The sequence below is a fragment of the Electrophorus electricus genome, chromosome 10, assembly GCF_013358815.1.
Source record: "Electrophorus electricus isolate fEleEle1 chromosome 10, fEleEle1.pri, whole genome shotgun sequence".
NCBI lineage: Eukaryota > Metazoa > Chordata > Actinopteri > Gymnotiformes > Gymnotidae > Electrophorus > Electrophorus electricus.
The window spans coordinates 20,477,536-20,500,270 of NC_049544.1; the positions used below are offsets into that span (position 1 = coordinate 20,477,536).

The window sequence follows — 22,735 nt, forward strand, 5'->3', positions numbered from 1 at the left end:
TCCCCCGTTTTTCTGTATTTTTGTTTAGATCAGGGAACAGACACTGTCTCAATACATGTATATATGTGTGTGTATATATATATATATATATATGTAACTTAGATAATATGACCAGTTACATGTGGTGTAAGTGACCTTCCCTACAACATTGCATAAGGCTTGCCAATCAATCAGTCTCCACTAAACAATTCACAATAAATCTGCTTATTTTAATTAGAAGAACCCAGAAAACAACTATCACCTAATTCCCAGGTATTCAAAATTTCTCTAATTAGTCTGCATGATGTCCACAGCCGAGAGAAGTATGTATGATGTATACATGTATGTATTAGTAAATACGTGTTTAAAGAAATAAAACATTGCAACTTGCTGTGCTCTTCACAGTTCACCACTAATTTGAAATACTCATTTACTCACCTTGGTTTAGGGATCAACTGCATGTGAAATCTCTATAGCAGTAGTAGGACACCACCACTAAGGAAATACACTCCTGCTAGCATTAGCACAGTTGGGACCAGTTGACCACAACTTGATGTGATAGGCTGCGGACGTTTAAACATTAATTTCAATGGTGCTGCTTGACAAACAGAGTAAAACAGTAATATAACTGGAAAATCTGAAGAGACATTTAATCACATGGGGGTTCATGCATGGTTTATATAATAATTTTTACAAAGGAAGAGAGCAAATATTTGACTATGAATATTGTTAAACTATATGATTCTCCTTTGTGAAAGATTGTCTGCATGAGAAGTACATACATCCTACATCAGTGCCTGAATCAAAGAATTCCCAAAAGGACAGACATCATTTAATCGCATCATTTTAACCTATATTTTTCAGAATCTCCAAACACCTTCAAACTCCTAATATTCAGTATGCAGAAAATGACCTCCCTTTAATTTAGAAACATAGGTTTACAGACCTTGAAAAAGCAAAGGGTAGTTCTCAGTCAGTTTATTCTATGTTGCTTTTATTAATGAACCACAGAGGAAGAAAATGAGGTCAAAGAATGGGCCGTTTGTCCTAAAACAAATCTGACAGGCCTAGGCGTGACTTTGCAAAGAGATAAATTCCACGAAAACCTCATTTTATCCACTCCTGTCAAACCACAGACATAAGGAACGCCATGAATCTTGTTCAAGATTTGAAAGCAGAGCAGTAGAGAGCTTCTTTGCTGGAGAATACACACAAAGTGACTGCCTCCTTAAACGCATACAGTAAAATCTCTATTACGTAAATGTACTCTGGCAACAGTTATGTAACAGTTACCGCAACAGTTACCATCCTCCCCCACAGTATAAGAGTTGTAGCTTGTGATTTCTATATGTAATAGAATATGAGTCTGTAACCAGGACTTCCTAGTTGTAGTCCTGAGGTTAACCCACCTTGTGTTGTTTGTGCTCTCCCTGCTTCCACACGCATGGTCCACCTTGTCAATTAATTATTAAGCCCTTCATGATCTGACAAAGTTATTAGAATACTAGCAGAGGGAGTGAACCAGGAGATCTAGGACTCAAAAATGTGAGGTTCACATGTCTGGTGAGCTAACAGAGGACAAGGGTCAGGATAAACACTGCAGCTCTCAGCCTCAGAGCTTCAGACCAATTCGCTTTAAAACATCAGGAAGTAATGATCAAGCCCCTTTAAAGCATGTTAATGGACAACAGAGCAGTATGAACTTTTCATTTTTTGCTTCTACGCTGCAGTTTAGAATGTGTTAACATTCTTCTCATCAATACATATAGTTCTCCTTCCTTTGTGTGGGTAAGCAACTCTAGGAGTGTAGCAACCACTAACCGGTGTCTGTATATGAACAGGTGGTTTTCAGTTATTTTTATGTCAGCCTGGATAGGACGAGAGGAAGAAGGGTGAAGTCGTTGAACAGAAAGTGTGTGTAAAGGCCTTCTTTGTGGCTTCTACAGGACGTTAGAAGCAGTCACTGAAGGGGGAAAAAAAACTCCTGCCTGTCAGGTTACAGGGGTACAGATCCTGAGGTCTTCACGTCACAGAGATCGTATGAGACTTCCAGGATAGTGGCAATCGACCAGGCCCGAGTCTCACAACCGTAAGGGCAGTATTGTCCATTTTCATTGGTCAGCTCAGGTAAGCCTTTCCAAGAGGATCTATGTGCCCACCCCAAAAATAAACCCCAGAACAAAAAGAGAAATGGTGAGACTACTTTACGAAGAACTTGCCTACGGGTTTGAGCTATGCTTGTGTTATTATTTGTGTCAGAACTTTAGCATACCTTTCTAAGTGGATGTGATGCCGGGACAAAATGTTCTTCACCTGACACACATGGTGATCATACACCTCTTGGCCCATTTGCTTTGCAAAGTAGAGTTTGGCTCTTAAGAAGTAGCCAACTGGCCAAAGCCATTCCTGAAAAAGAAACGCAAAGCATTCACGTGTTTGAAATGCCTCATAAATACTTTTGTCTCCTACAACCCGTAGCAAAAATGATGGAGTCACAACACCTAGATGATGATCTGGACAAAGTCATGCGATTCACTGAAATAATTTAATCTATTTGAGGTATGTTAGAGGTAAAGCTCACAAAGATATTAAGCAAAAATTGTGTCATATCTGTGATTTGTTTATTTGCTGTAAAGTAAAAAAGAGGGGTTGTGGTTCTTTTATTTTTGCCCGGGGTTGTACAAGCACTATCATCTGCATGTAATGATGGAGAGACAACATACAGGTCCTTGGTGGTAGTTGAAGCCCTTGGCAAGGTTGTAGTTGTCATTGTCCAAGGCGTTGTCGTAGACACCGCAATAAACCATGTCACTGTCGAGCGTCAAACCATTAACATGAATTAAAGAAGTGGAGAGTTTGGGAAATCTGGAAACTGGGTCTAGTCTTGCTGAGACAACATTTGCCGAGGTCTACTGTAGCATCTAGATTTGAAACGACACTATGGGATCACTAAATATACTGTTATTGATTATACACACCAGGTCTGTAGGAAAAGGCTTCCATGCCTTTACAAGCATATAGATATTTGATTTCACTGAAAAGAAAATATCTGACATTACCTTTCCCCACACAGCGCCCTTCCTCAACTCTAAGGGCTGATTCCATTCCAATTGTTGGTGCAGAATAACTAACCAGGGGCCATATTTGTCATATTTTATGTGCATGTCATGTTGGGAGATGGGTTCTCCTAACAATTAAGTTGTGTAATAAATCTTGCTTAAAATGTTTTATGGGTAAAGGTTGCTTTACACTGTGCAATTATGACAATTATGTTGTTGCAAACAACAGTTACAGATCATCAAACATTTTTGGTAGTGATTTAAAATCTGTAATGTGCCATGCTCCAAGACAGCCGATTTAGTGCCTCTGAGACTTAAGAGAGCTTACAGTTGTCTTCTGGCAGTGTTTGACATTTTACTCCAAAATGTCTCAGGGTGACCGCTGCAGTGATACACAACTAAAAACAACCACCAAGTAGTAGACACAACCCACACACCAACTACAAATAAACAGCAGTTTATCACCTAAAAATCCTTATAATATGGTCTAAATTCCAGCAGCGTGATCACAGTCTGTCATGGAATTTGGGCAATATTTCAGCTGCAGTTATACCATAAATTTTTCTGATGATAAACCTACGATGATAGAAAATCACAATATTCTGCTTTTAATATCCATATGTGGATAATTTTTGCCAAAAGGAAATGTCAAGAAGGCATTCTCGTTGCTGTCACAATTCAGAGGACAAAAAATGGATGACATCAGGTGAAAAGTGAAACCACTATGTGTCTGATGTCCTCTAGTGGTTGGCTGCAGCACAATTTTTAACCCCGTCCATTTCAGTATAAGTGAACGTATCAGATGACAAACTTTAAATTATACATCTTACAATTTTTTGTTATAAGGTGTTATCAGGTCCTGTCACAGATATTACAAAGTGTAAAGCTGACTTGCATCTCAAGTCTACAAGCTTCCACTCGTGGATGAATGCAGCAGCAAGTATGTTCAAAAATGCTAGTGCCACTCACTCTGGGTCTAAGGTCTTTATTCCCAAAGGCCCAATCAGCTTCTTTTCCACGATCTCTAAAGCTCCCCATGCCTTTTCAACAGTAAACATTTCGGGCGCCTGGAAAAAAATCACACACACACACACACATACACACACACACACACACACAAAAACAAAAACCAAAGTCCACTTTAAAAAGAACCCAACCTGCATGAAGTCCACTTTGGAAACTCAACTTTGCACTCCTTTATATCTGGTGACCTTCGTCTGAGATTACCACCACCATAAGGGCTTACCACCACCATGGCAATGGTGAAGTTGGGCCTAAGCTGATAGTCACACCAGGGGCTGGAGGCGCCGTAGCTGTCTTTGTAAATGCCCCTCTTGTGCACCAGGTCTGGGTATTGTTCATGTGGGTCCTCGAGATCAGGTGACAGATAGAATATCTTTTCAAAGTTGTCCTGAATTCTCTGGTTCCACTCCTCATAGGTCATTGTGAAGATTTCACCTGGCAAAAAAAAGCACATATTGGTCATGCCTCAATAAAGAAATTTATATCCATAATGCACATGATGAGTCATCAGCTGATACAAATTGGTTATACGTGTGTAAATTGGTCATATGTGTGTGTATGTGTTTAATGTAATACAGGCTGTGGGACATACCGTCTCTACAGACGCTGACAGAGGAGTAGGGGAAGTGACCGTTCCTGTTCAACTGCATTAACCAGCGTACGGCAGACTTGCAAAGACCTACAATCTCCACTGCAGAACCATCCCTAGAAATCAAACACACACCGTTGACCTGCCATATAAATCGCCAGGACACCTGTCAGGTATCCCTTGAGAGCTTGATTCCAGCAATCAGGAAAAAGAAGGCAATGAATGAAAATGATCTATTACGACCATGGTACCTGGGTGTGGCTGGTATCCCACGATTGTTGGCTTTGTCACTCTCACCCATTTTGTCCATCCATGTCCCACAGTTGAAGCGATTTCCCCCGTACACGAAGCCCGTGTCCAGGTTGACTTTAGCCTCAACGTTGAACCCTGACAGATGTGTACCATAAGGACAGAACCAAAGGATGATGGGTATTCACAGAGCATAGCGTTGAAAATCGGTTTAAAAAAAAAAAGGAAGCCAACCTTCGTCTCGCATCTTGCAGTCGATCTGCAGTCCGGCATTCCGCTCTCGGAACTCAATTCCTTGCATGTGATGCTGCATGGCCTCCTGGATGACATCGTGCAGAGGCTGATCCTGAGAAAGAGGAATCACAAGCACAGAGGGTGAAGACACAGCATTCAAGATCTTAGCAACCATTCTGTGGCAAAGTTGCAACTGATGCTTTGACATCCTTGCTGAATGACAGCAGGTGTCAAAAGCATTCGCCGCTCACTGTTCCTTGGTCCTCACCACAGTGCCTGCAGGCTGAGGTTCCGAGTTGTCCATGGGGTACATGCGTGACACGGGGCTAGACAGGATGTTAGTACCATGGGGCACCATGACACAGTAGTCTTGGATGCACTGTAGCCACCACCACACGGCATCCCGGGAGTTGTAGCGTGCTCCCACGCCCTGTCCCAGTAGGTTGGGAATCAGACCGTGCCTCAAGGTGCCAGCAAAGGCCAGGATGATGTTCCTGGAGAGAGGGAACCCTACAAGATAAACCTTGCTAAGGTGTAGCTAGCTACGCTAGCTAGTGGAGACGAGTTAGCATGACATTCTTTGCAAAGTGCTAAAGATTTTTTTATAAGGCTAATAAAACTAGTGGGAGCTGCTTTGCATTACTTTGTTTGCACAGTGCCAACTAGCCCTTGTTAACACTTCTGTGTAAAACGTTTCCGTTTGTGGGAAATGCTGGATTGGTACAGGCTGAAGCATACCTCGCGTCCACGTGTCTGCCTGTGATAAGCATGAGCCCACGCAGCGCTATGAACGTGTCCCGGCCCCAGCAGCGGAACATGCCTGATGAGAACTGAGGCAGCCCTGTGAGGAAGGAGAACGTTCCAGAACTCAGCTACATGGGATCGAGAAGTTCTTCTTCCAGGCCTAGTGTGCACATGCAGACCATTTACATTTTATATATATATATTTTTCCCTTCTGTGCTAGTTCTGAGGTTTAAAACTCATATCATATCTTTGCAAGACAAAATTCTGAATTAAGTTTTAAAATGTAAGTATTTGATATTGAATTAATATTCATGTTGATGCATTTCTTCTGGATTAACTAATTAGCCACTTAAAAATAGAAAAATCAGACCCATGCTCTCTTTCCACACACATTGTATACACACAGAGACAGAGTAGACTGTCTCCTGCCGTAGATGTCTGACTGGGGGTACCTGCAGCCAGAGACACACAGCACTGCTCCTTCTGCTGGGAGATGGGGTTGAGACGATGCGGGACATCCTCCAGGGCGGGAGAGAGCGGGGGCAGGGCGGGCACCCGCCCCACGCCACACATCTGCACCGAGGCGAGTGCCAGCTGCTTCACTGAGGTCACACCATGCTGCACAAAACTGCCATTTCCAGGGCCAGTCAGAGTGTACACACCCACATGACATCCCACAGCATCTACCGCTGTAGTTCAGCTCTAACATTCAAGACTTAATCAGACTGTAATGTTGGCTGCTTTTGTCAACATTAGTGCAGCGCTTGAAACAAAATATGGACAGCTTTAACGTATAGTACTGGGCAAAGGTTTTAGGCAGGTGAGGAAAAAATGGTGCAAAAAAAGTAAGAATGCTTTCAAAAATAGAAGCGTTAATAGTTTATTTTGTCAATTAACAAAATGCAAAGTGATTGAATAAAAGAAAAATGTAATCAATATTTAGTGTGACTAACCTTTGCCTTCAAAACAGCATCAATTCTTCTAGGGAATTTGTAGGATTATAGTCAGGTGTATGTTTAACCAATAATGATCATCATTTTTATAAGTAGGTTGAAACCCTTTTAACCGAATTAACTGAAACAGAAACAGCTGTGTAGGAGGCTTAAAACAGGGTGAGGAACAGCCAAACTCTGCTACAAAGGTGAGGTTGTGGAAGACCGTGGCACCATGCCAAGACTGAGCACAGCAACAAGACACAAGGTAGTTATACAGCATCAGCAAGGCCTCTCCTAGGTAAAGATTTCGAAGCAGACAGGGTGTTCAATATGTCCTGTACAAGCTCTTTTGATGAAGCACAAAAAAACAGGCAACACTCAGGACCCCAGATGCAATGGTTGGACGAGGAAACTTAGTGCAGCAGGAAAGACACATTGTGCTAAATTCCCTTCGAAATCTGAAGATGTCCAGCAGTGCCAACAGCTCAAAACTGGCAGAAAACAGTGGGACCCAGAGAGAATGATGTACTGTTCCGAGAAGTCTGGCCAGAAGTGGACTTCATGAAATAACCGGGGGCCAAAAAAAACATATTGCTGATATGGAAACAAGGCCAAGCACCTCAATTATGCACGAAAACATAGGAAATGGGGGCAGAAAAATGGCAACAGGTGCTCTGGAATGATGAGTCTAAATTTGAAACATTTGGCTGTAACAGAAGGCAGTTTGTTCGCTGAAGGACTGGAGAGTTATACAAAAAATGAGTACCTGCAGGCAACAGCGCAGCATGGTGGACGTTCTTTGCATGTTTGGGGCTCCGTTTCAGCAAATGGAGGTGGAGATGTGGTTAGGATTAATGGTGTCCTCAATGCTGAGAAATACAGGCAGATACTTACCCATCATGCAATACCATCAGTGAGGCATCTGATTCGCTCCAAATTTATTCTGCAGCAGGACAGTGACCACAAACATGCAACCAATGTTATTAAGAACTATCTTCAGCGTAAAGAAGAACAGGGAATCCTGTGTGTTGATATGATGATTTGGCCCTGATCTCAACATCATCAAGTCTATCTGGGATTACATGAAGAGACAGAAGGATTTGAGCAAGCCTACATCCACAGATCATCTGTGGTTAGTTCTCATACCACAACCTCCCTGAGGAGTTCCTTCAAAAACTGTGTGTACCTAGAAAAGGTTATGCTGTTTTGAAAGCAAAGGGTGGTCACACCAAATATTGATGTGGATTTCTCTTTTGTTCATTCAATTTGTATTTTGCTAATTGACAAAAATAAACTATTAGCACTTTCACACCTGCCTAAAACTTCTGCACAGTACTGTATGTGCAGCTGGACTTAAAATCAACCAAGTACAACAGACCAGACCTTGACATCTTGCTGAACACAGCATTCACAGCCGTAGCGTACGCCCCGACAATGATGGCATCGAAATAACATGGCACAAGGTACCGTGGGATGCACTTAAGGTAGGTAAACATGCTGTGGAACCATTTCCCCACCTGTGAGTAAGAAATTTAAAACGTAAATATGTTTATATATATATATATATATATATATAAATATATATATATATATATATATATATATATATATATATATATATATATATATATATATATATAATATTCTGAGGAACAGAAAAAAACATGTTCACATCCTACCTCCTGCAAAGCTCCACCTTTATTTAAGAGACGAGAGCTAATGTAATCAAGCATCCAATCTCCTTGCCTCAGGTTGTCACAGAATGGGTGGCCTAGGTTGTTGCTGGGTCGAATGTCTGACAGCACTGACACAAACCCTATATCCAGAAAAGGAACGCGCATTCCAGCAGACCACACATGGAAATTCATTTTGCAGTGAGTAAAATTGGACAGTAGTGGTTGAATTCTGAAGATGTGCAGTTCTGGGTGGGAACTTTGTACCTTGAAGGCCACCATACTTTAGGGCCATCCAGGATGGTATGTTGTAGCACCCTCCACCATCCTCCCGCTCCTCAGCATCGCAGCGGAACAGCAACATGTTCAGTTCAGCCAAAGTCAGCTTCGACATGAGACTACAGCATAGAGAACAGCTGACACGAGACAGCATAGAGAACAGCTTCGACATGAGACTATAGTGTAGAGAACAGCTGACACGAGACAGCGTAGAGAACAGCTTCAACACGAGACTACAGCATAGAGAACAGCTGACACGAGACAGCATAGAAAACAGCTTTGCCATGAGACGACAGCATAGAGAACAGCTTCGACACGAGACTACAGCGTAGAGAACAGCTTCGACACGAGACTACAGCGTAGAGAACAGCTTCGACATAAGACTACAGCGTAGAGAACAACTGACACGAGACAGCAGCGTAGAGAACAGCTGACACGAGACAGCAGCGTAGAGAACAGCTGACACGAGACAGTGTAGAGAACAGCTTTGCCATGAGACTACAGCGTAGAGAACAGCTTCGACACGAGACTACAGTGTAGAGAACAACTGACACAAGAATACAGCGTACAGAACAGCTTCGACATGTGATTACCAGTGTAGAGTCCAGCTGACATGAGACAGTGCAGAGAACAGCTTCAACATGAGACTACAGCGTAGAGAACAGCTGACACCAGACAATGTAGAGAACAGCTTTGACATGAGACTGTAGCGACCAGCTAACATGGAGAGAATGCACAGTAATGTAGTATGCGTACAATTCCAGGGAAACCTTCAGGATGGCAGGGAGATCAGGGTCACTCAGGCTTCCTGTCTGGTACAGGCGATGGAACTGGGAGAGCTGAGCACGTAGGAAGCCCACTGCATCCTGAGACTGGGGGTCCAGGCTCACCCTGTCACACAGTCACATTCAATTCACTTCGCTTCAAAATATGTGTGTGTGTGTGTGTGTGTGTAGTGTTCTTTACAACAGATGTCACATGGCACCTTTACAGAGATGTAAAGCTGTACAGAGAATCTTGGTCCAGGCCCCTAATGAGGCCAGAGGAGTCTTGGTTCCTCTCAAGGTTTCTTCCTCATGCTCTAGGGAGATTTTCCTTGCCACTGTCGCCCTTGGTTTGCTCACTTGAACTCGAACATTTGTAAAGCTGCTTTGTGACAACATCTGTTGTAAAAAGCGTTATATAAATAAATTCGACAGGAAAATTTGGCAGGAAAGAACCCCATAAATGCTGAAGAAAGAAACCTTAAGAGGAACCAAGGCTCAGAAGGGGATCCCATCCTCCTCTGTTCGAGACCATATAACAAATGAACAACTTGTAATAGTCATTATTTGTGTAATCAATTGGCGGTGGAATTCAAGTTAATTAGAACCAGTGAGTAGTTATTGGTCAGAATCCACATAGAAAACATCTAAACATAGTTATAGGTCACCAAGATATACATACATTTAATCTCATAGACTAAGAGTGCCCAGGTCTGCTTGTAGGGACCTACTGTCCTGCAGAGTTTAGTTCCAGCCTTAATCTAGCACATCTGGCTCTAAGATTACGATGCTACTGAGGGGCTTGACAAACTGGATTAGGTGGGTTAGAACAGAGTTGAAACTACACTCTGAAAGGCAGGAGAGACATGGGCACCCCTGTCACGGACCAAGAAATAAGAAATGCAATTCATGATAAAGATCATGTGTCAAAGCATTTATGTAGACTTTATGTACACTGCACTTTAATGAGCAAAATCAAGTTAGTCTTCATGTTTGTTTTAGGGCTGCGATCAGTGTCAGGGGTCTGAGTGCATGTGTAAGTGTGCATTTACCTGAAAGCAATCACACTGCCTGGAGTGAGCTGATCAAACACGATCTCCTGGACAAACTCACTGCAGCCCTTTACTGAGGCATTTCCCTGCCTCACAATTTTGCTGTCCTTCAGCTAAAATCAAGACAACAAAAGGCCTTCTCAGTTAACGAGTCAATTCATTAGAAATTCCCCACGAGACTACCCCGTGCTCTCGTGGGTGCTTCAGCACTCAGCAGGACATTCCACCAGAGGGCAGTCTCTAGCGTAACTCTCAATACACTCAATGAGAAACAGGTAAGCCACTCGTTTCTCATTGCACGTGTGTCTTTTGCGTTGAGCATTCTTGGTACTATGCAAATGGGTGCGAATTATGACTAATCAGAGTGCATAAGTGCTAGGTCCAAACAGAGAAGCATCGCAGCACGTTTTCATGCAGGGCGAATGAGTCACAGCCCATTTGCCCATGTCATGAGTCTTGCCAGTGTGATGCCATTCTTTCCGGGTGATGTAACATTTCAGCAGTTCACGGCACCCAGTCTCGAGTTACCTGGAGGTGTTCCTGGAGCTCAACCGTGTAGTCAGGAAGGCCGTTAACACACTGCTTGTCTTTCACATACGGGCCGGCACCTCTCTCGACCGTTCGTGCCTCCAGGATCACCTCCTCTATCTGACCTGTATAGCAGGAGGGCAGAGGAGCATAGCCGATACAGGTTTGGAGGTCATATTGGGTCACTGTCTCTGCGCACGTGTGCAGATGAAGTGATCAGTGATGAGACAGTGTTACTGCTCATCATGTATGTCAGCATTCCTAAACATGCCAGATGTGTGTGATCTAACTAGTTCAGATGGTTTGTGTGTATTTGAGTGCTCACCTGGTATGAGCATGGGAGAAACTCTCTCTCTGTAGTGGTGTGTTTTGGGGTCTTTGAAGGCGGTTCGACACACAGTCACCACAGACTGGTGTGTGCTTCGGCAGTGTCTGGTTACTGCTATAGTGTCTTCATCCAGCTGGTCTACATAGACCTGAAAATAGGCATGTGCGCACGCACACACGCGCACACACGCGCACACACGCGCACACACACACACATACACACACACACACACACACACACCTTAAGCCTGGAACTTTAACACTCCAGAAGTGTCAAGGTTCAAGCCAAACTCATTTTCCACACAGGCCTGCATGCATGCGTGCATGAGTGTGTCATGGAGACCTGTGTGAAATCCTTCTCGGCCAGCTCTTGGTGCAGCCTGTTGAGGGCCAGCTTCCCTGCCATAATGCCTGTCTGGAGGTTCACCTCCCAGAGAGAGGATGATAGTGTGTCGGCGTTCCACTTGGTATACAACCGCTCCTCCTCAACTACGGAAATCTGAGGCAAAACATAATGCACCTATAAGTTCAGCAGCTGACCTCTGGCTCTGAACTAGTACAGAACGCTAACTCTTACCTTGTGAGGGACTAACTCGTCGTATCCTCTAGTACTGCCTGTGGCACAGCAGGCCATAGACACGACGGCAGAGCTAGGGAGGCAGTCGTAGACGGAGCGCACCTTTAACACATGAAACACACTGCCTGCTCAGACAAATTTAGTGGTGATTCATTATACCTGTACTTGCCCAAGAAATGTGTATTCAAAGGCTTTAGATAATGTAAATAAGGCTAAATGGATGCTTTTGGGGAAGTGTTCGCATAATCACATAGGGACAAAGACCATTTTACAGGATTCTAGTTCTTGCTGCCACTTTTGAATGAATTCCCATATACACCTTCTCAAAAACAGTTAGTAAATCATAAATGTTAGGCATGTTTGTTATTGGACTTCCAATTATAGCCAGTAAACAGATATGCTGCATTAATAACTTTAATAGCCATCTTGTGATACTGGAGACTGAAACGTGCTGTATCATGTTTAATAAGCTAATCATTGGCCTTGTAATGGTGTATAGGGCCTGTAGCTCACCAAGTAGTAATTCTACTTATCTATGGCTCATTGTATTTGCACACATGTGCATCAAACCTGCAGTATCTGTTTTCCGAGTTTTTGTTGTATGTTGCATTATGTCTTAAGCACTTTTTTTTTTAAATCTCCTGACAGTCTTTATTGTGATGCTAAACTCCATACAAGACTTCACCCAAAGCTACAAACATTTATAGAAGTTGAACCTACTTTGGAAAGCCAATCTTACTAATCATTAATTAAGGACACTACATTGTTTAATCATTCCTTAGGCCAGGGTTATACAACTCCTGTCCTGGAGGTCTATAGAGTTTATTCAGAGCCCTAACCTCACCTCAGAAAGTTAATAGTTAACCAAGGTATCACTAGCCTCTCCATATTAGACCCTGGAAGGCTGGAACTAAACTCTGCAGAAGGGCAGATCTACAGGTATAGACCATCTCTTTTCTTACGAACCTGGACAGGGCACTTGTTATCATGGTTGATGTCCAGGAACATGGTGGGTGCCTTGCCTGGAACCAAAGGCCTTAGGCTGGGCTGGTCAAATGAACCCACGGGGTCCCCACCAGACTGGTACACCATCCGGACTTCCTCTTGGCTGTCACTTGCACTCATTGCCTCTGTGGGAGTCACAGCAAGAGTCAATCCATATTATTAGCATGTTGGTCAAGTGTGGTTTTCTAGGTAAACTAATCACATTGTATATGAACTTAACTTGTAGATGTTTGGAATGATTTATTAGCCAGAAATACTGCTTGCATCAAAATGTGCAACTTCCAGCCTGGATGGCACCAGTGGTATTATTTGGGTTGGCGGGTCCATGCAGTATGGTTTGGTAGAGAACTAAAAGGACTAAACAACACTGTGCAGTGTGCTTGAATTCACTGATGCTGCAGAGACTGATTCCTTACCATGAACACTACTCATGCCATGAACACTGCAAGGTGCCTTAACTCAATACTACTATGACCTTTAGAGGACTCACAACTAAGCCTGTATGACAGAAAAAAATGACACTGAATACACTGTTAAATATTGGAATCGAGACATGTGTTGGTAAACCATTGTACTGGTCATAGTTAAAGGTTAGACTGCATTATTCATGTGAATGCTGAAATTCATCATAATGCCCTTGGACCAATCATCTGAAACATCTGAGATAATTTTGTGAAATGCATAATGCATTCTTTTTCCAGTATCACTAAAGCCAATATTGCGATACTGATTTACAAACGATATATTGCGCAGCCCTAGTCAGAACCCAGAGTGTTATCCTGGTTTATCTCTCTCCCTCTTACCCCGGATGAGGGAGGTAATGCCAAGCTGAGCAACGAAGGCGTTGTCCAGCTCCTCGCTCCCCGTTACAAACTCCGCCGCAACGTACAGATCAGGCCGGTGGTCCCGAGCACTCCTCAACATGTACTGCAGTCACACACACACACACACACACACACATAAGCGTGCGCACACACGTGTGGCAGCGAGAAGGTGAGACCAAAAGAGACAGAAAGAGAAAATGGCAAGAGACAGATGTGGGAGCGTCAGCAAGTAGGTGAGTACATGCGCAAGATGGAAACAAGAGATGGGTATGAAAACTCATTGACAGGTTTCTAGGCCCAAGGGTTAACAAACTCAGCAGCAGGATTTAAGTGGTGGGTGCACACGCGTTCATCAGTAACGAGGCAGAGCGAAAACATGCAAATGAAAGCACATCAAGATGAGAAGAACCGATGAGAAACGGTACGGTAAATTGTATCAATTGCATACTGAGTAAAAAATGAAAGTGAGAAAAGCTGGAAAAAGAGAACACGAAGAACATATTTAGCACCCCACACAGATGCTCTCCCAGCGTTCCTCAGCACCTCTGATGAGACCAGGAATGCACCAGGTGGTTATCAAATTTACTGTCAGTCCGCTCACAGCTCACAGAGAGTTCGGCTGCTGCACGCAGATTTGACCTGACTGCCCTGGTGGCAGCTGTCATCACCTAGAGCCCAACATAGAGGTCGTGGCTGTGAGCTGCTAGTGGCTAAGTGCTGCCCCTTTTGCAGCAGTGGTTCCAAACCAGGCAGCCAGCGATGGAATGTTCAGGTGGGCTGAGGGCTAGAGAAAACCACAACATGTACTGGCCGAGGGTCCTCAGAAACTGGATTGAGAGCCACAGCCCTAGAGATATTCAAACTTTTACAGATATGTCTAAATGTTTCTAAAAATTTGTCATTTTACAGGAATATAGCAGTTGCGTATTATAAATCCTCATACTACTGATGATCACAATGTCATATGTCGTGACAGCAGAGTTACACATTAGAGTATTTGATACCTTTTAAGATAAAACACCTCAAAAAGAACGTATTCACGATCTCATATTTGGCCCAGCTGTATCCCAGCATACCTCAGCCACGTGGAGAGGTGTGGAGTGACAGTTGTCCAGTCGCACGCCGTAGAAGTGTTTGACCGTGATCTCCGTGTACTTCTTCATGTGGGCCCAGAGATATGGACAGTCCTCCGGTTTGTTGCCATAGCGCAGCTTGACCCTGTCACTCCAGCAGACCAACTCCCTCCGCAGGTACACGTCCGAGTCTTTTGGAGAGAGGGGGGTTAAGCTATACACCGGACATTGGGATGTTTTTTGAAGAAAGCACTGGAGGTCCAACAATAAATAATAAAGACTTTTGTCCTTGTCTCCATAAGTTTAAAAAAATCCCTCAACTGTTGCCAGTTTTCATTTGTGGGAGTGAAGGGTCTCTCTCTAACATCTCTAGCGTTCCACCTGGTTCTGCAGAGCTCCTGAGCGGGCCATCCCCCATCACCCATCCGTCGTGGGCCAGGAAGTGACATGCGTCATCAGCATTCTGCAACAGCAGCTGTTCCTTATCCATGGCCATGTCCTCAAAGGGGAAGGTGAAGTATCTGCATTGGAAAAGAGGCCTGACGTCGAATCACCAGACAATTCACCAAAGAGCTGTCTAACGTGCGTACGTGTGCGCAGTGCTCACCTGGCTACTAGTGGGTGCGTCCTCGTGACTGGGCCGAGCCGGGGGCCATTCACTGCGAGACGCTCGTAGCGCACGACATCCATTATGCAGTTTACAGCCTGAATGAGGAAACCAGCATATTGATGTCCCTAGTGCTGAAATTCACAGGTACAGTAGAGGATCCTGGGAAGGACTGGGAAGACACGTCAGCAAACTGAGGCGGACCTGCTCGTGATGTTTGCACATTTCCTCATAGCACTCCAAGTTCACTTCTTCCAGGGCTTTCTTAAACCAGTCACAGAAAACTTGGACTGCCACTGGGCCATTCCTGTTACAAAAAAGGACTTTGATAAAAGTCAACGTGCAGGTTGCAGGTTTAGTAACTGTTAAATGTAACCATATATACACATAATCTTATTCTCAAGAGTTGGTTGTAAATCCAATAAACAATATATACATATACCGAATATATGGTGGCAACACGCACACTGCGATGCAAAAGTGGGCGGGGCTGACGATGCTACAAAGTTGTGCAAAGTTCATGCAAATTAGGAATTGACGTAATCAGGCGATTACCTATGGGACTGAACAAGGTGCTATTGCTTTATCTTTGAAACAGTTATGCCCCTTTTTTGATTCCTATTATAGTGATGGAGGAGAAACTAACTGCCGTAGCTTCAAACTTCCCAGCTCTTCATGATGCATCTTTGTAAATATGTCGGAAAGTAAACAAAACAAAGATGCTTAGAATTATTTCAGAAATTGTTGGGGTTTCTGATAAGTGTCATTAGGGTAACTTAACAGCCTGGAATGGATTGATAAATTATAGTGTTATTACCAAGTAGCCTTCAGTGTAAATAAGCTAGGTAGCTAAATAAGTTAATAAGATGTTAAATGCACTCGTTTCCCCAAACTGATTCATAGAACATATTCAATAGTGGAAATAAATACAAATAAAAACTTTAAAATTAACAAGCAAATAGTAGCCTATGTACCGCCATGGAACTCGGTGTCAGTTAAATCGTGGGAACCAAAGTTTAGCTCGGGTTTGGAAACACCATGATATGTCAAAACACAAGGTACTAAGATACACCGCTCAGTAACCAAACACCATGTTCATTTACACCCTTACAAAATGTCCATCTAATCTCCAACCCACTCAGAGTACGGATGTTCACAGTCCCCTGTGACTGCTATTCGAGATTGAAGGAACTGGCATGTCTTAGGATAAATATCTCACGTGGGTCTGCCAAACATCTCCAGTGCCATCTTCATGTCCACAGTGTTCCCAAAGCGCTTGTACTGAGGGTCCTGTATGATCTTCATCTTGTGTGACTCGGTCATCTGTGGCCCAACTGGTTCTTCACCTACTCCACACCACCATCATACAATAGCATACAAGCTGGCCGTCAGTGGTGTTTCAGTCTGCGCTCAGGTCACAGGTGTTGCGACAGGATGCTCAGAGCACTCACCAGCCTGCAGCATCTCTTTAAACTGCTCCACTGCTTTGCCCACGTCCACCTGGAAAAACTCCCAGAGCTTCAGCCGAGGAAAGATGCCCTGCCACAGGAGCCCTTGCAGGGTCTAGAGACAGAGACCACACCAGAAAGGACTATAGAGAGCGATCGTGACACGCTAACATTTCATTACTATTGACCAGGGCCTATTTCCTACAGCAGATGAAAGAGCACTAGTCTAAATCCCAGCAGCATTATCCAAAGGCATCTCTCCTAAATTCTGCTTGGTCAGTACCAGATCTGATGTGCCTAAAGTTGAATGCTTTAAGAAGCATAAAATGCTCAGAATACAAAAGAGACTGGCATATGTTATAGGGTTGGTAAAACTCTAATGTTCTGGAATTGGTCAATCTGTAATTTATGACTATGCATTCAAACCACAGGGACCTCCAGGCCTCTCTGCTTAAACAGACAGCCATCAACTCAGGTACAGCGGGAATCCCATTTAATTGCACACTTCTGCTTACTTCCGTTTTCTAATAACAATAGATGTCACTTATAAAAGCCTTCGCAGTTCTTTGAGGCACTGAACTGACAGGGTCAGATCAGGGAAAACGGTAAAAAAAAGAAAAAAGAAAACCACCCACAGCTTTGTCACACGAGACTGGAGCAGTGTATCCTTATTCTAACGGCTCTACACAGCAGCCTTGTGTTTTCCACCATTCTCCTACTTCTGCATGGCTATATAAAGAGTCTTCCTAGGCAAGCAAGGTATATTTTGATTTTAATGGTTCAGGCATGGATCTCTACATTAAGGCTAATGCTGCTTAGAATAAGAGCATAAATGATACATCGATTCTGATCAAGGAGTTCATTCTGAAGGCTGCAATGTGATTCTTTCAAGCCGAATGTACATGATGCATATCATGATACATAAGACTATGTAACCAATGTAAATACTGTAATATATACTGTAGTATTTATTACACTTGGCCCCATTGTTCTGGGTTCCTCATTTTAGGGTCTTCATTTAAGCAGAGCTTAAAAATATTTGGTCTCAATCAGATCTTTGGTGGATTGGTAGAATGAAATTTCCAGCTGTTCTGAACCAGGGCATGAAAAGGCCAAACTCACATCAAGCTGCTTCTCCTCCGTGATGAGGGCTGGCAAGCCTTCTTCGCTGTGCTTCCCTTCGGCCACGTCGCGGCCCAGGTGCCACAGGGCTCTGTCCAGCAGCCAGGCCGGCATCAAGTGGGGGGAGTTCGCCAGGTTGTAGCCACACTCCGGGTGGAGCCTCAGCCACTCGCTGTCAGCCGCTGGCGAAAGTGACAATAAACGCACTGTAACTCAACTCGACCTTATGGAATAATCTGCTGACTGTGCTTTTTTTAATGATCGTCACATCTGTATAGGGTCACGGTAGGCAACCAAATCAATTATAGAGATTAGGTTCATCCATATAAATGATTGAATTTGTACCATCAGCGGTTTGATGGTGCAATTAAGCTGAATGGTGCTATCAGTCTGACCACACGATTAGTCTATGAAGGTAGAGAGCAGAGATGGGCCGTGTGCTCACACCCCTGCTATTTATGAGGAGAACCTTGAGAATAACCAGCCCCCAACTGAATATGCAGGCAGAGTTTAATCAGAGCCCTTGTTTTAGAAATAGCACACACACCAAGGTGAGCACAGACGTACTAGGATGCATCGCTCTGAAAGCCCTCCTGACAGTTACTTAATGATCTGATGAACATACATAAAACACCGACGAATACATTTTAAAGAATTAATTTGAATGTGTTTGGAAAAGTGAGTCCTCATCAGCTTTGCCATATGGTGTCCACAATCAGTGTGGACACAATGCCTTAAAGGTTGTATCAGAGCATCTGCATTTGAAAGCGGCAGTTGTGGACAGGACAGTGATAGTGAGACGATTTTTAGAGTAGTTGTGGTCTGAGTTTCTGACTTGTACAGACTGCATATTGGGCTCAGTTCTCAAGAGTAAGGCCTTCACTAGGATTTTGCATGTAATGCCATTAAGAAATCCACTGTGTCCACTGACCAAGAGTCACTGACCAAGTGAGGAACATGCTGGACCAATCCACAAACATAAGCACTGTTGTTGCCAATCACATCATAGGTCACCATAACAGATGAATTATCTGTTCATATCTCAGCTTGTCTCTTAACTATTTATATCAATAGAATATGAAACATACTACAAAACAGGGTTATTGATGGTGTCATTTATAATATAATAATATAGTAATGTGTTAATGATGATAGGGTGGCCCCTGTACTGTTTTTATATTACTCAAACTTCCATTAATCATATTACACTTCTGAACTTGACTATAACCTCTCAGCGCACCGAGTGAGGACAGAACGAAACACCGTCATGTCAGGCATAACACTGGACTCCACTTTTAGAACTCTGCAGTGTCAGTGAAATGGCAAAAGAGCACACCATTGTCACCCAGACACAAGCAATGGCCACACACTGCCTGGCTGGACTCCCTGACGACCTGTACCAACAGACGGCTTGATTTTTTGGCAGTGGGGGGAAAAAAAAAACATGCACGCCTTGTTTTTTCAGCCAAGCTGCTATGGTGGACCTTCAATTGAACCATCAGCTTCACAGCATGTGACACAGCCAGGACAGCTGCACCTCTCTCCACCCTCCAGTCCAAAGAAGCTAAGCTAGGCTTTGTTTGTTAGCTGCAGGCGGGCCAAGCAGCACACACACACACACACACACACACACACACACACACACACACACACACACACACACACACAGCTCAGCCTGGGACCATCAACTGTAAAAGGTCAAGGGTTTGCTCTAGGGGTGCGCCATAAAGACAAAAATAATAAACTGTTATTATACGTGGCAGTGGTGGGACTTGAACTGGAAACCTTCTGATTACTAGTCAAGCACATTAACCAATGAGCTACCACTGCCCTAGATGACACTTGCTCAAAGTTTGGGAAACTGCTTTGGAGAGAAGATCTAAGGACATTATTGTTTTTCAGACTGCCAGTCAGCAGAACAACCCCTCGGCCCCTCGTTAGCTTGACACCTGTATGGTTGTACACAAGGTCAGTGATACAGATGATGCTCCACTCCTTCCTGATCATCTCCATCAGGTTCCCTACGTCCATCCAAGTGTAGCTCCTCCCAGGTGGGGAAAAGTCAGGGTTCAGCTCCAGCTGGTCAGCGATGGAGTAGCAGGAACGTGACTGGCCAAGCTTCTGTAGCGGTGTCAGGTGGATCATACTGTAGCCTGCATGAAGAGAGCAGGTTCTTCAGAGCTACTCTGCAGCAAAGGCAGGTATCGGTGTGCGTGTCGTCCCATAGCTGGTCTCGTGCCCACATGCTCCAGGCAGAAACTTCTCCTCATGCATAGGCTTAAACTAAGCACCCATTAAAACTAAAATCATGTAGCAGCCAAGAGGTCACCACAGGAAGGGACACATTTACAGAACACACAAGAAGAACAAACATACAACTGCATGGAAAAGGAAAACATATGAGTGCATTAGTATCAATTACAAAATGATGAGACCAAGTACCAAAACATCAGCCTTAGACTTCACGTGTGCTGTAAGTAGTGCAAGTCTTACAGCATCTTGCTAAACTGTGTTACAGATAACTGCAGGACTGGTACTTGAGCACTTTAGTATGGTTTTCATCCTGATAAACCAGTATCATTATCCACATTCATGCTGGACGTGCTTGTCAGACTCTCACCAGTTTCCTTGGCCACCTTGAGTCGGTCTTTCCATTCACCCAGCGGACCCAGGCACTTGGCCAAGTAGGACTGAACGCTGATGCTGTCCAGATTCAGTATCCTGTCCTTATGGCCCACACGCAACACGGGTTCCACCAAGATATAGCCACTGCCTTCCATCTTCTCATCCCTGACAGTGGCACACAAACATGCTTTTTGTTCCAGTCTGGGCCACGGGAGTGTTTCGCATGTAGCCAGAAGCAGAGAGGGACCGTAACATGTTCCAATACTCACCCACAATCAAAGTAATACCGGTAGGAGCCGGCAATGTCGAGGTCCAGCTTGCAGTACTTATCCGAGTCATCCGGCGTACCTGTAGGGACGATCCACTCCAGAGCTTGGAACTCCTGGTTGTTGAACGTTGTCCCTGGTGATGGGTAGTTAGTGAAGACACGCACACACCTGCCCTGCAGGGTGGGCCCCAGACGAAACTGAAGCTCAAAGCCTTGACAAAACAATGCGGAGGGAAAAGAACTTCAAAGTCAAACCCCTCTATTTTCAAGTACACAGATTGCAATGAGTTTCCTGTTGCTCCTTACAGATTCCAACAATATACCACAGGCAGAAGTTACAAGTTTAGCAAGTGTTAAACAGGATTAACATACAAGACAACACTACAGACATATAGACAGACAAATTGTACACAGTACCCATAGAAAACAAGTTTGAACATAAGAACATTCTAAACACAACCTCTTTAAGCTTTCTTAAATACATGTCTGTTTTTGAGAGTTTGGAAACATTTGACAAATTTTACAGAACAGCACACTTTAGTCAAACTATGTGTGTTTTTTAACATATGACATATATATTTGTAATTTTTGAAAAAGTGGATCAATATCTGTATCAGCTCCTTTTTGCCATTAGATAGATCAAGAGCGTTAATTTGATGTTTTTCACCCAAAATGTCACTTACATCCCTCTGATTCCAAGATGTCGTTTATGCAGTTATAATTTGAGTGCTACCTTCTGTTATAACACATGATCTCAAACTTAACATCATACTTTACATATAAACCATGCCAACAACACACTTAATGGACACTAGTTTGTGGCTGATTGTATGAACTGCTCAGTGTTTGGTACAGGACTCAAAAGCTAAATAAAAATATCACACATATCCTTTCCAATTTCTTCTGCATGTAATTAGAGAGCCATGTGATATTTTGGCATTTCAAAGTTACACTGAGTCATGCAAAATAAATGAAACATAAAACACTTTTAGAGCAAGAGGTGTATATTTCAGTAAGACCCAGATGGACAAAAGTATAGAATAAGCAAAATCTGGGTTGTAATAATATCTGTTGCACAGTTTCAAGTGCAATGAATAATAACCTTTCGTAGTGGAGAATGTTTCTCCTGGACGTACCTTGCTGCAGGCGAAACAGACGAGTCTGCTCGAGCCTCTCCATGTCCTTCAGGAGGATAACCCGAGTCTGTGAGCTATGGAACAAACTGCTGTTCTTTTTTTAGGGTGCCCTTTACATGTAGGAAAAGCTGCCCCCGGATTCAGTAGTGCCACCCTGTCCAGCAGGAACAGGTCATAGGATAAAGCCAGACACTAAAGTGCAACGCATAGCATGGCAGGCACTTATAGATTGAAGAACCCAGGATTGTAATGCTTTTGCATAACTGCCCGCTGTAGCTTTAATTCTTTAATGAACAATAACCTCACTATTCTGGGCTTTAAAAAGTCATACAAAAGAGCCCATAATTGCAGAAAAAATATCTATAAATTACGGAAAAGAGAGACAATATCACTCAAGACACGTAATGCCTTAACATTCATTCTGCTTTACTAGTTAGGCACTTAACAGAAGTGATAGATATAGAAACAGAATACCTAATGGCATTACATAATTCAGATTCAGATTTAACTCTATTGTTACAATTTACCATAAAAAAAGGCAAGAATTAGACTACAGGTAAATGTAAAAAAAATGTTATGATAACAACTAATTAATAATTTAATTAAAAAGAAAA

The 22,735-nt window shown here is 43.4% G+C and overlaps 1 protein-coding gene across 1 annotated transcript; it reads right to left on the bottom strand.

Moving 5' to 3' along the window:
* Positions 1-639: 639 nt before the first annotated feature.
* LOC113586563 (glycogen debranching enzyme-like) lies at positions 640-22,200 on the bottom strand. Its single transcript, XM_035530531.1, has 33 exons — positions 22,122-22,200; positions 20,987-21,197; positions 20,713-20,882; positions 20,042-20,245; positions 18,093-18,274; positions 16,974-17,085; positions 16,742-16,868; positions 15,727-15,829; positions 15,523-15,620; positions 15,297-15,436; positions 14,919-15,106; positions 13,822-13,945; positions 12,980-13,143; positions 12,014-12,115; positions 11,780-11,935; positions 11,435-11,585; positions 11,110-11,234; positions 10,582-10,694; positions 9,522-9,656; positions 8,754-8,884; positions 8,493-8,629; positions 8,197-8,330; positions 6,331-6,506; positions 5,872-5,974; positions 5,402-5,627; positions 5,134-5,245; positions 4,902-5,037; positions 4,654-4,766; positions 4,285-4,496; positions 4,008-4,105; positions 2,703-2,790; positions 2,252-2,385; positions 640-2,126 (listed from the first exon to the last, which is right to left on the bottom strand). The coding sequence occupies exons 1-33, from the start codon at positions 22,162-22,164 to the stop codon at positions 1,976-1,978; spliced, it is 4,599 nt and encodes a 1,532-aa protein (XP_035386424.1). The 5' UTR covers positions 22,165-22,200; the 3' UTR covers positions 640-1,975.
* Positions 22,201-22,735: the final 535 nt, after the last annotated feature.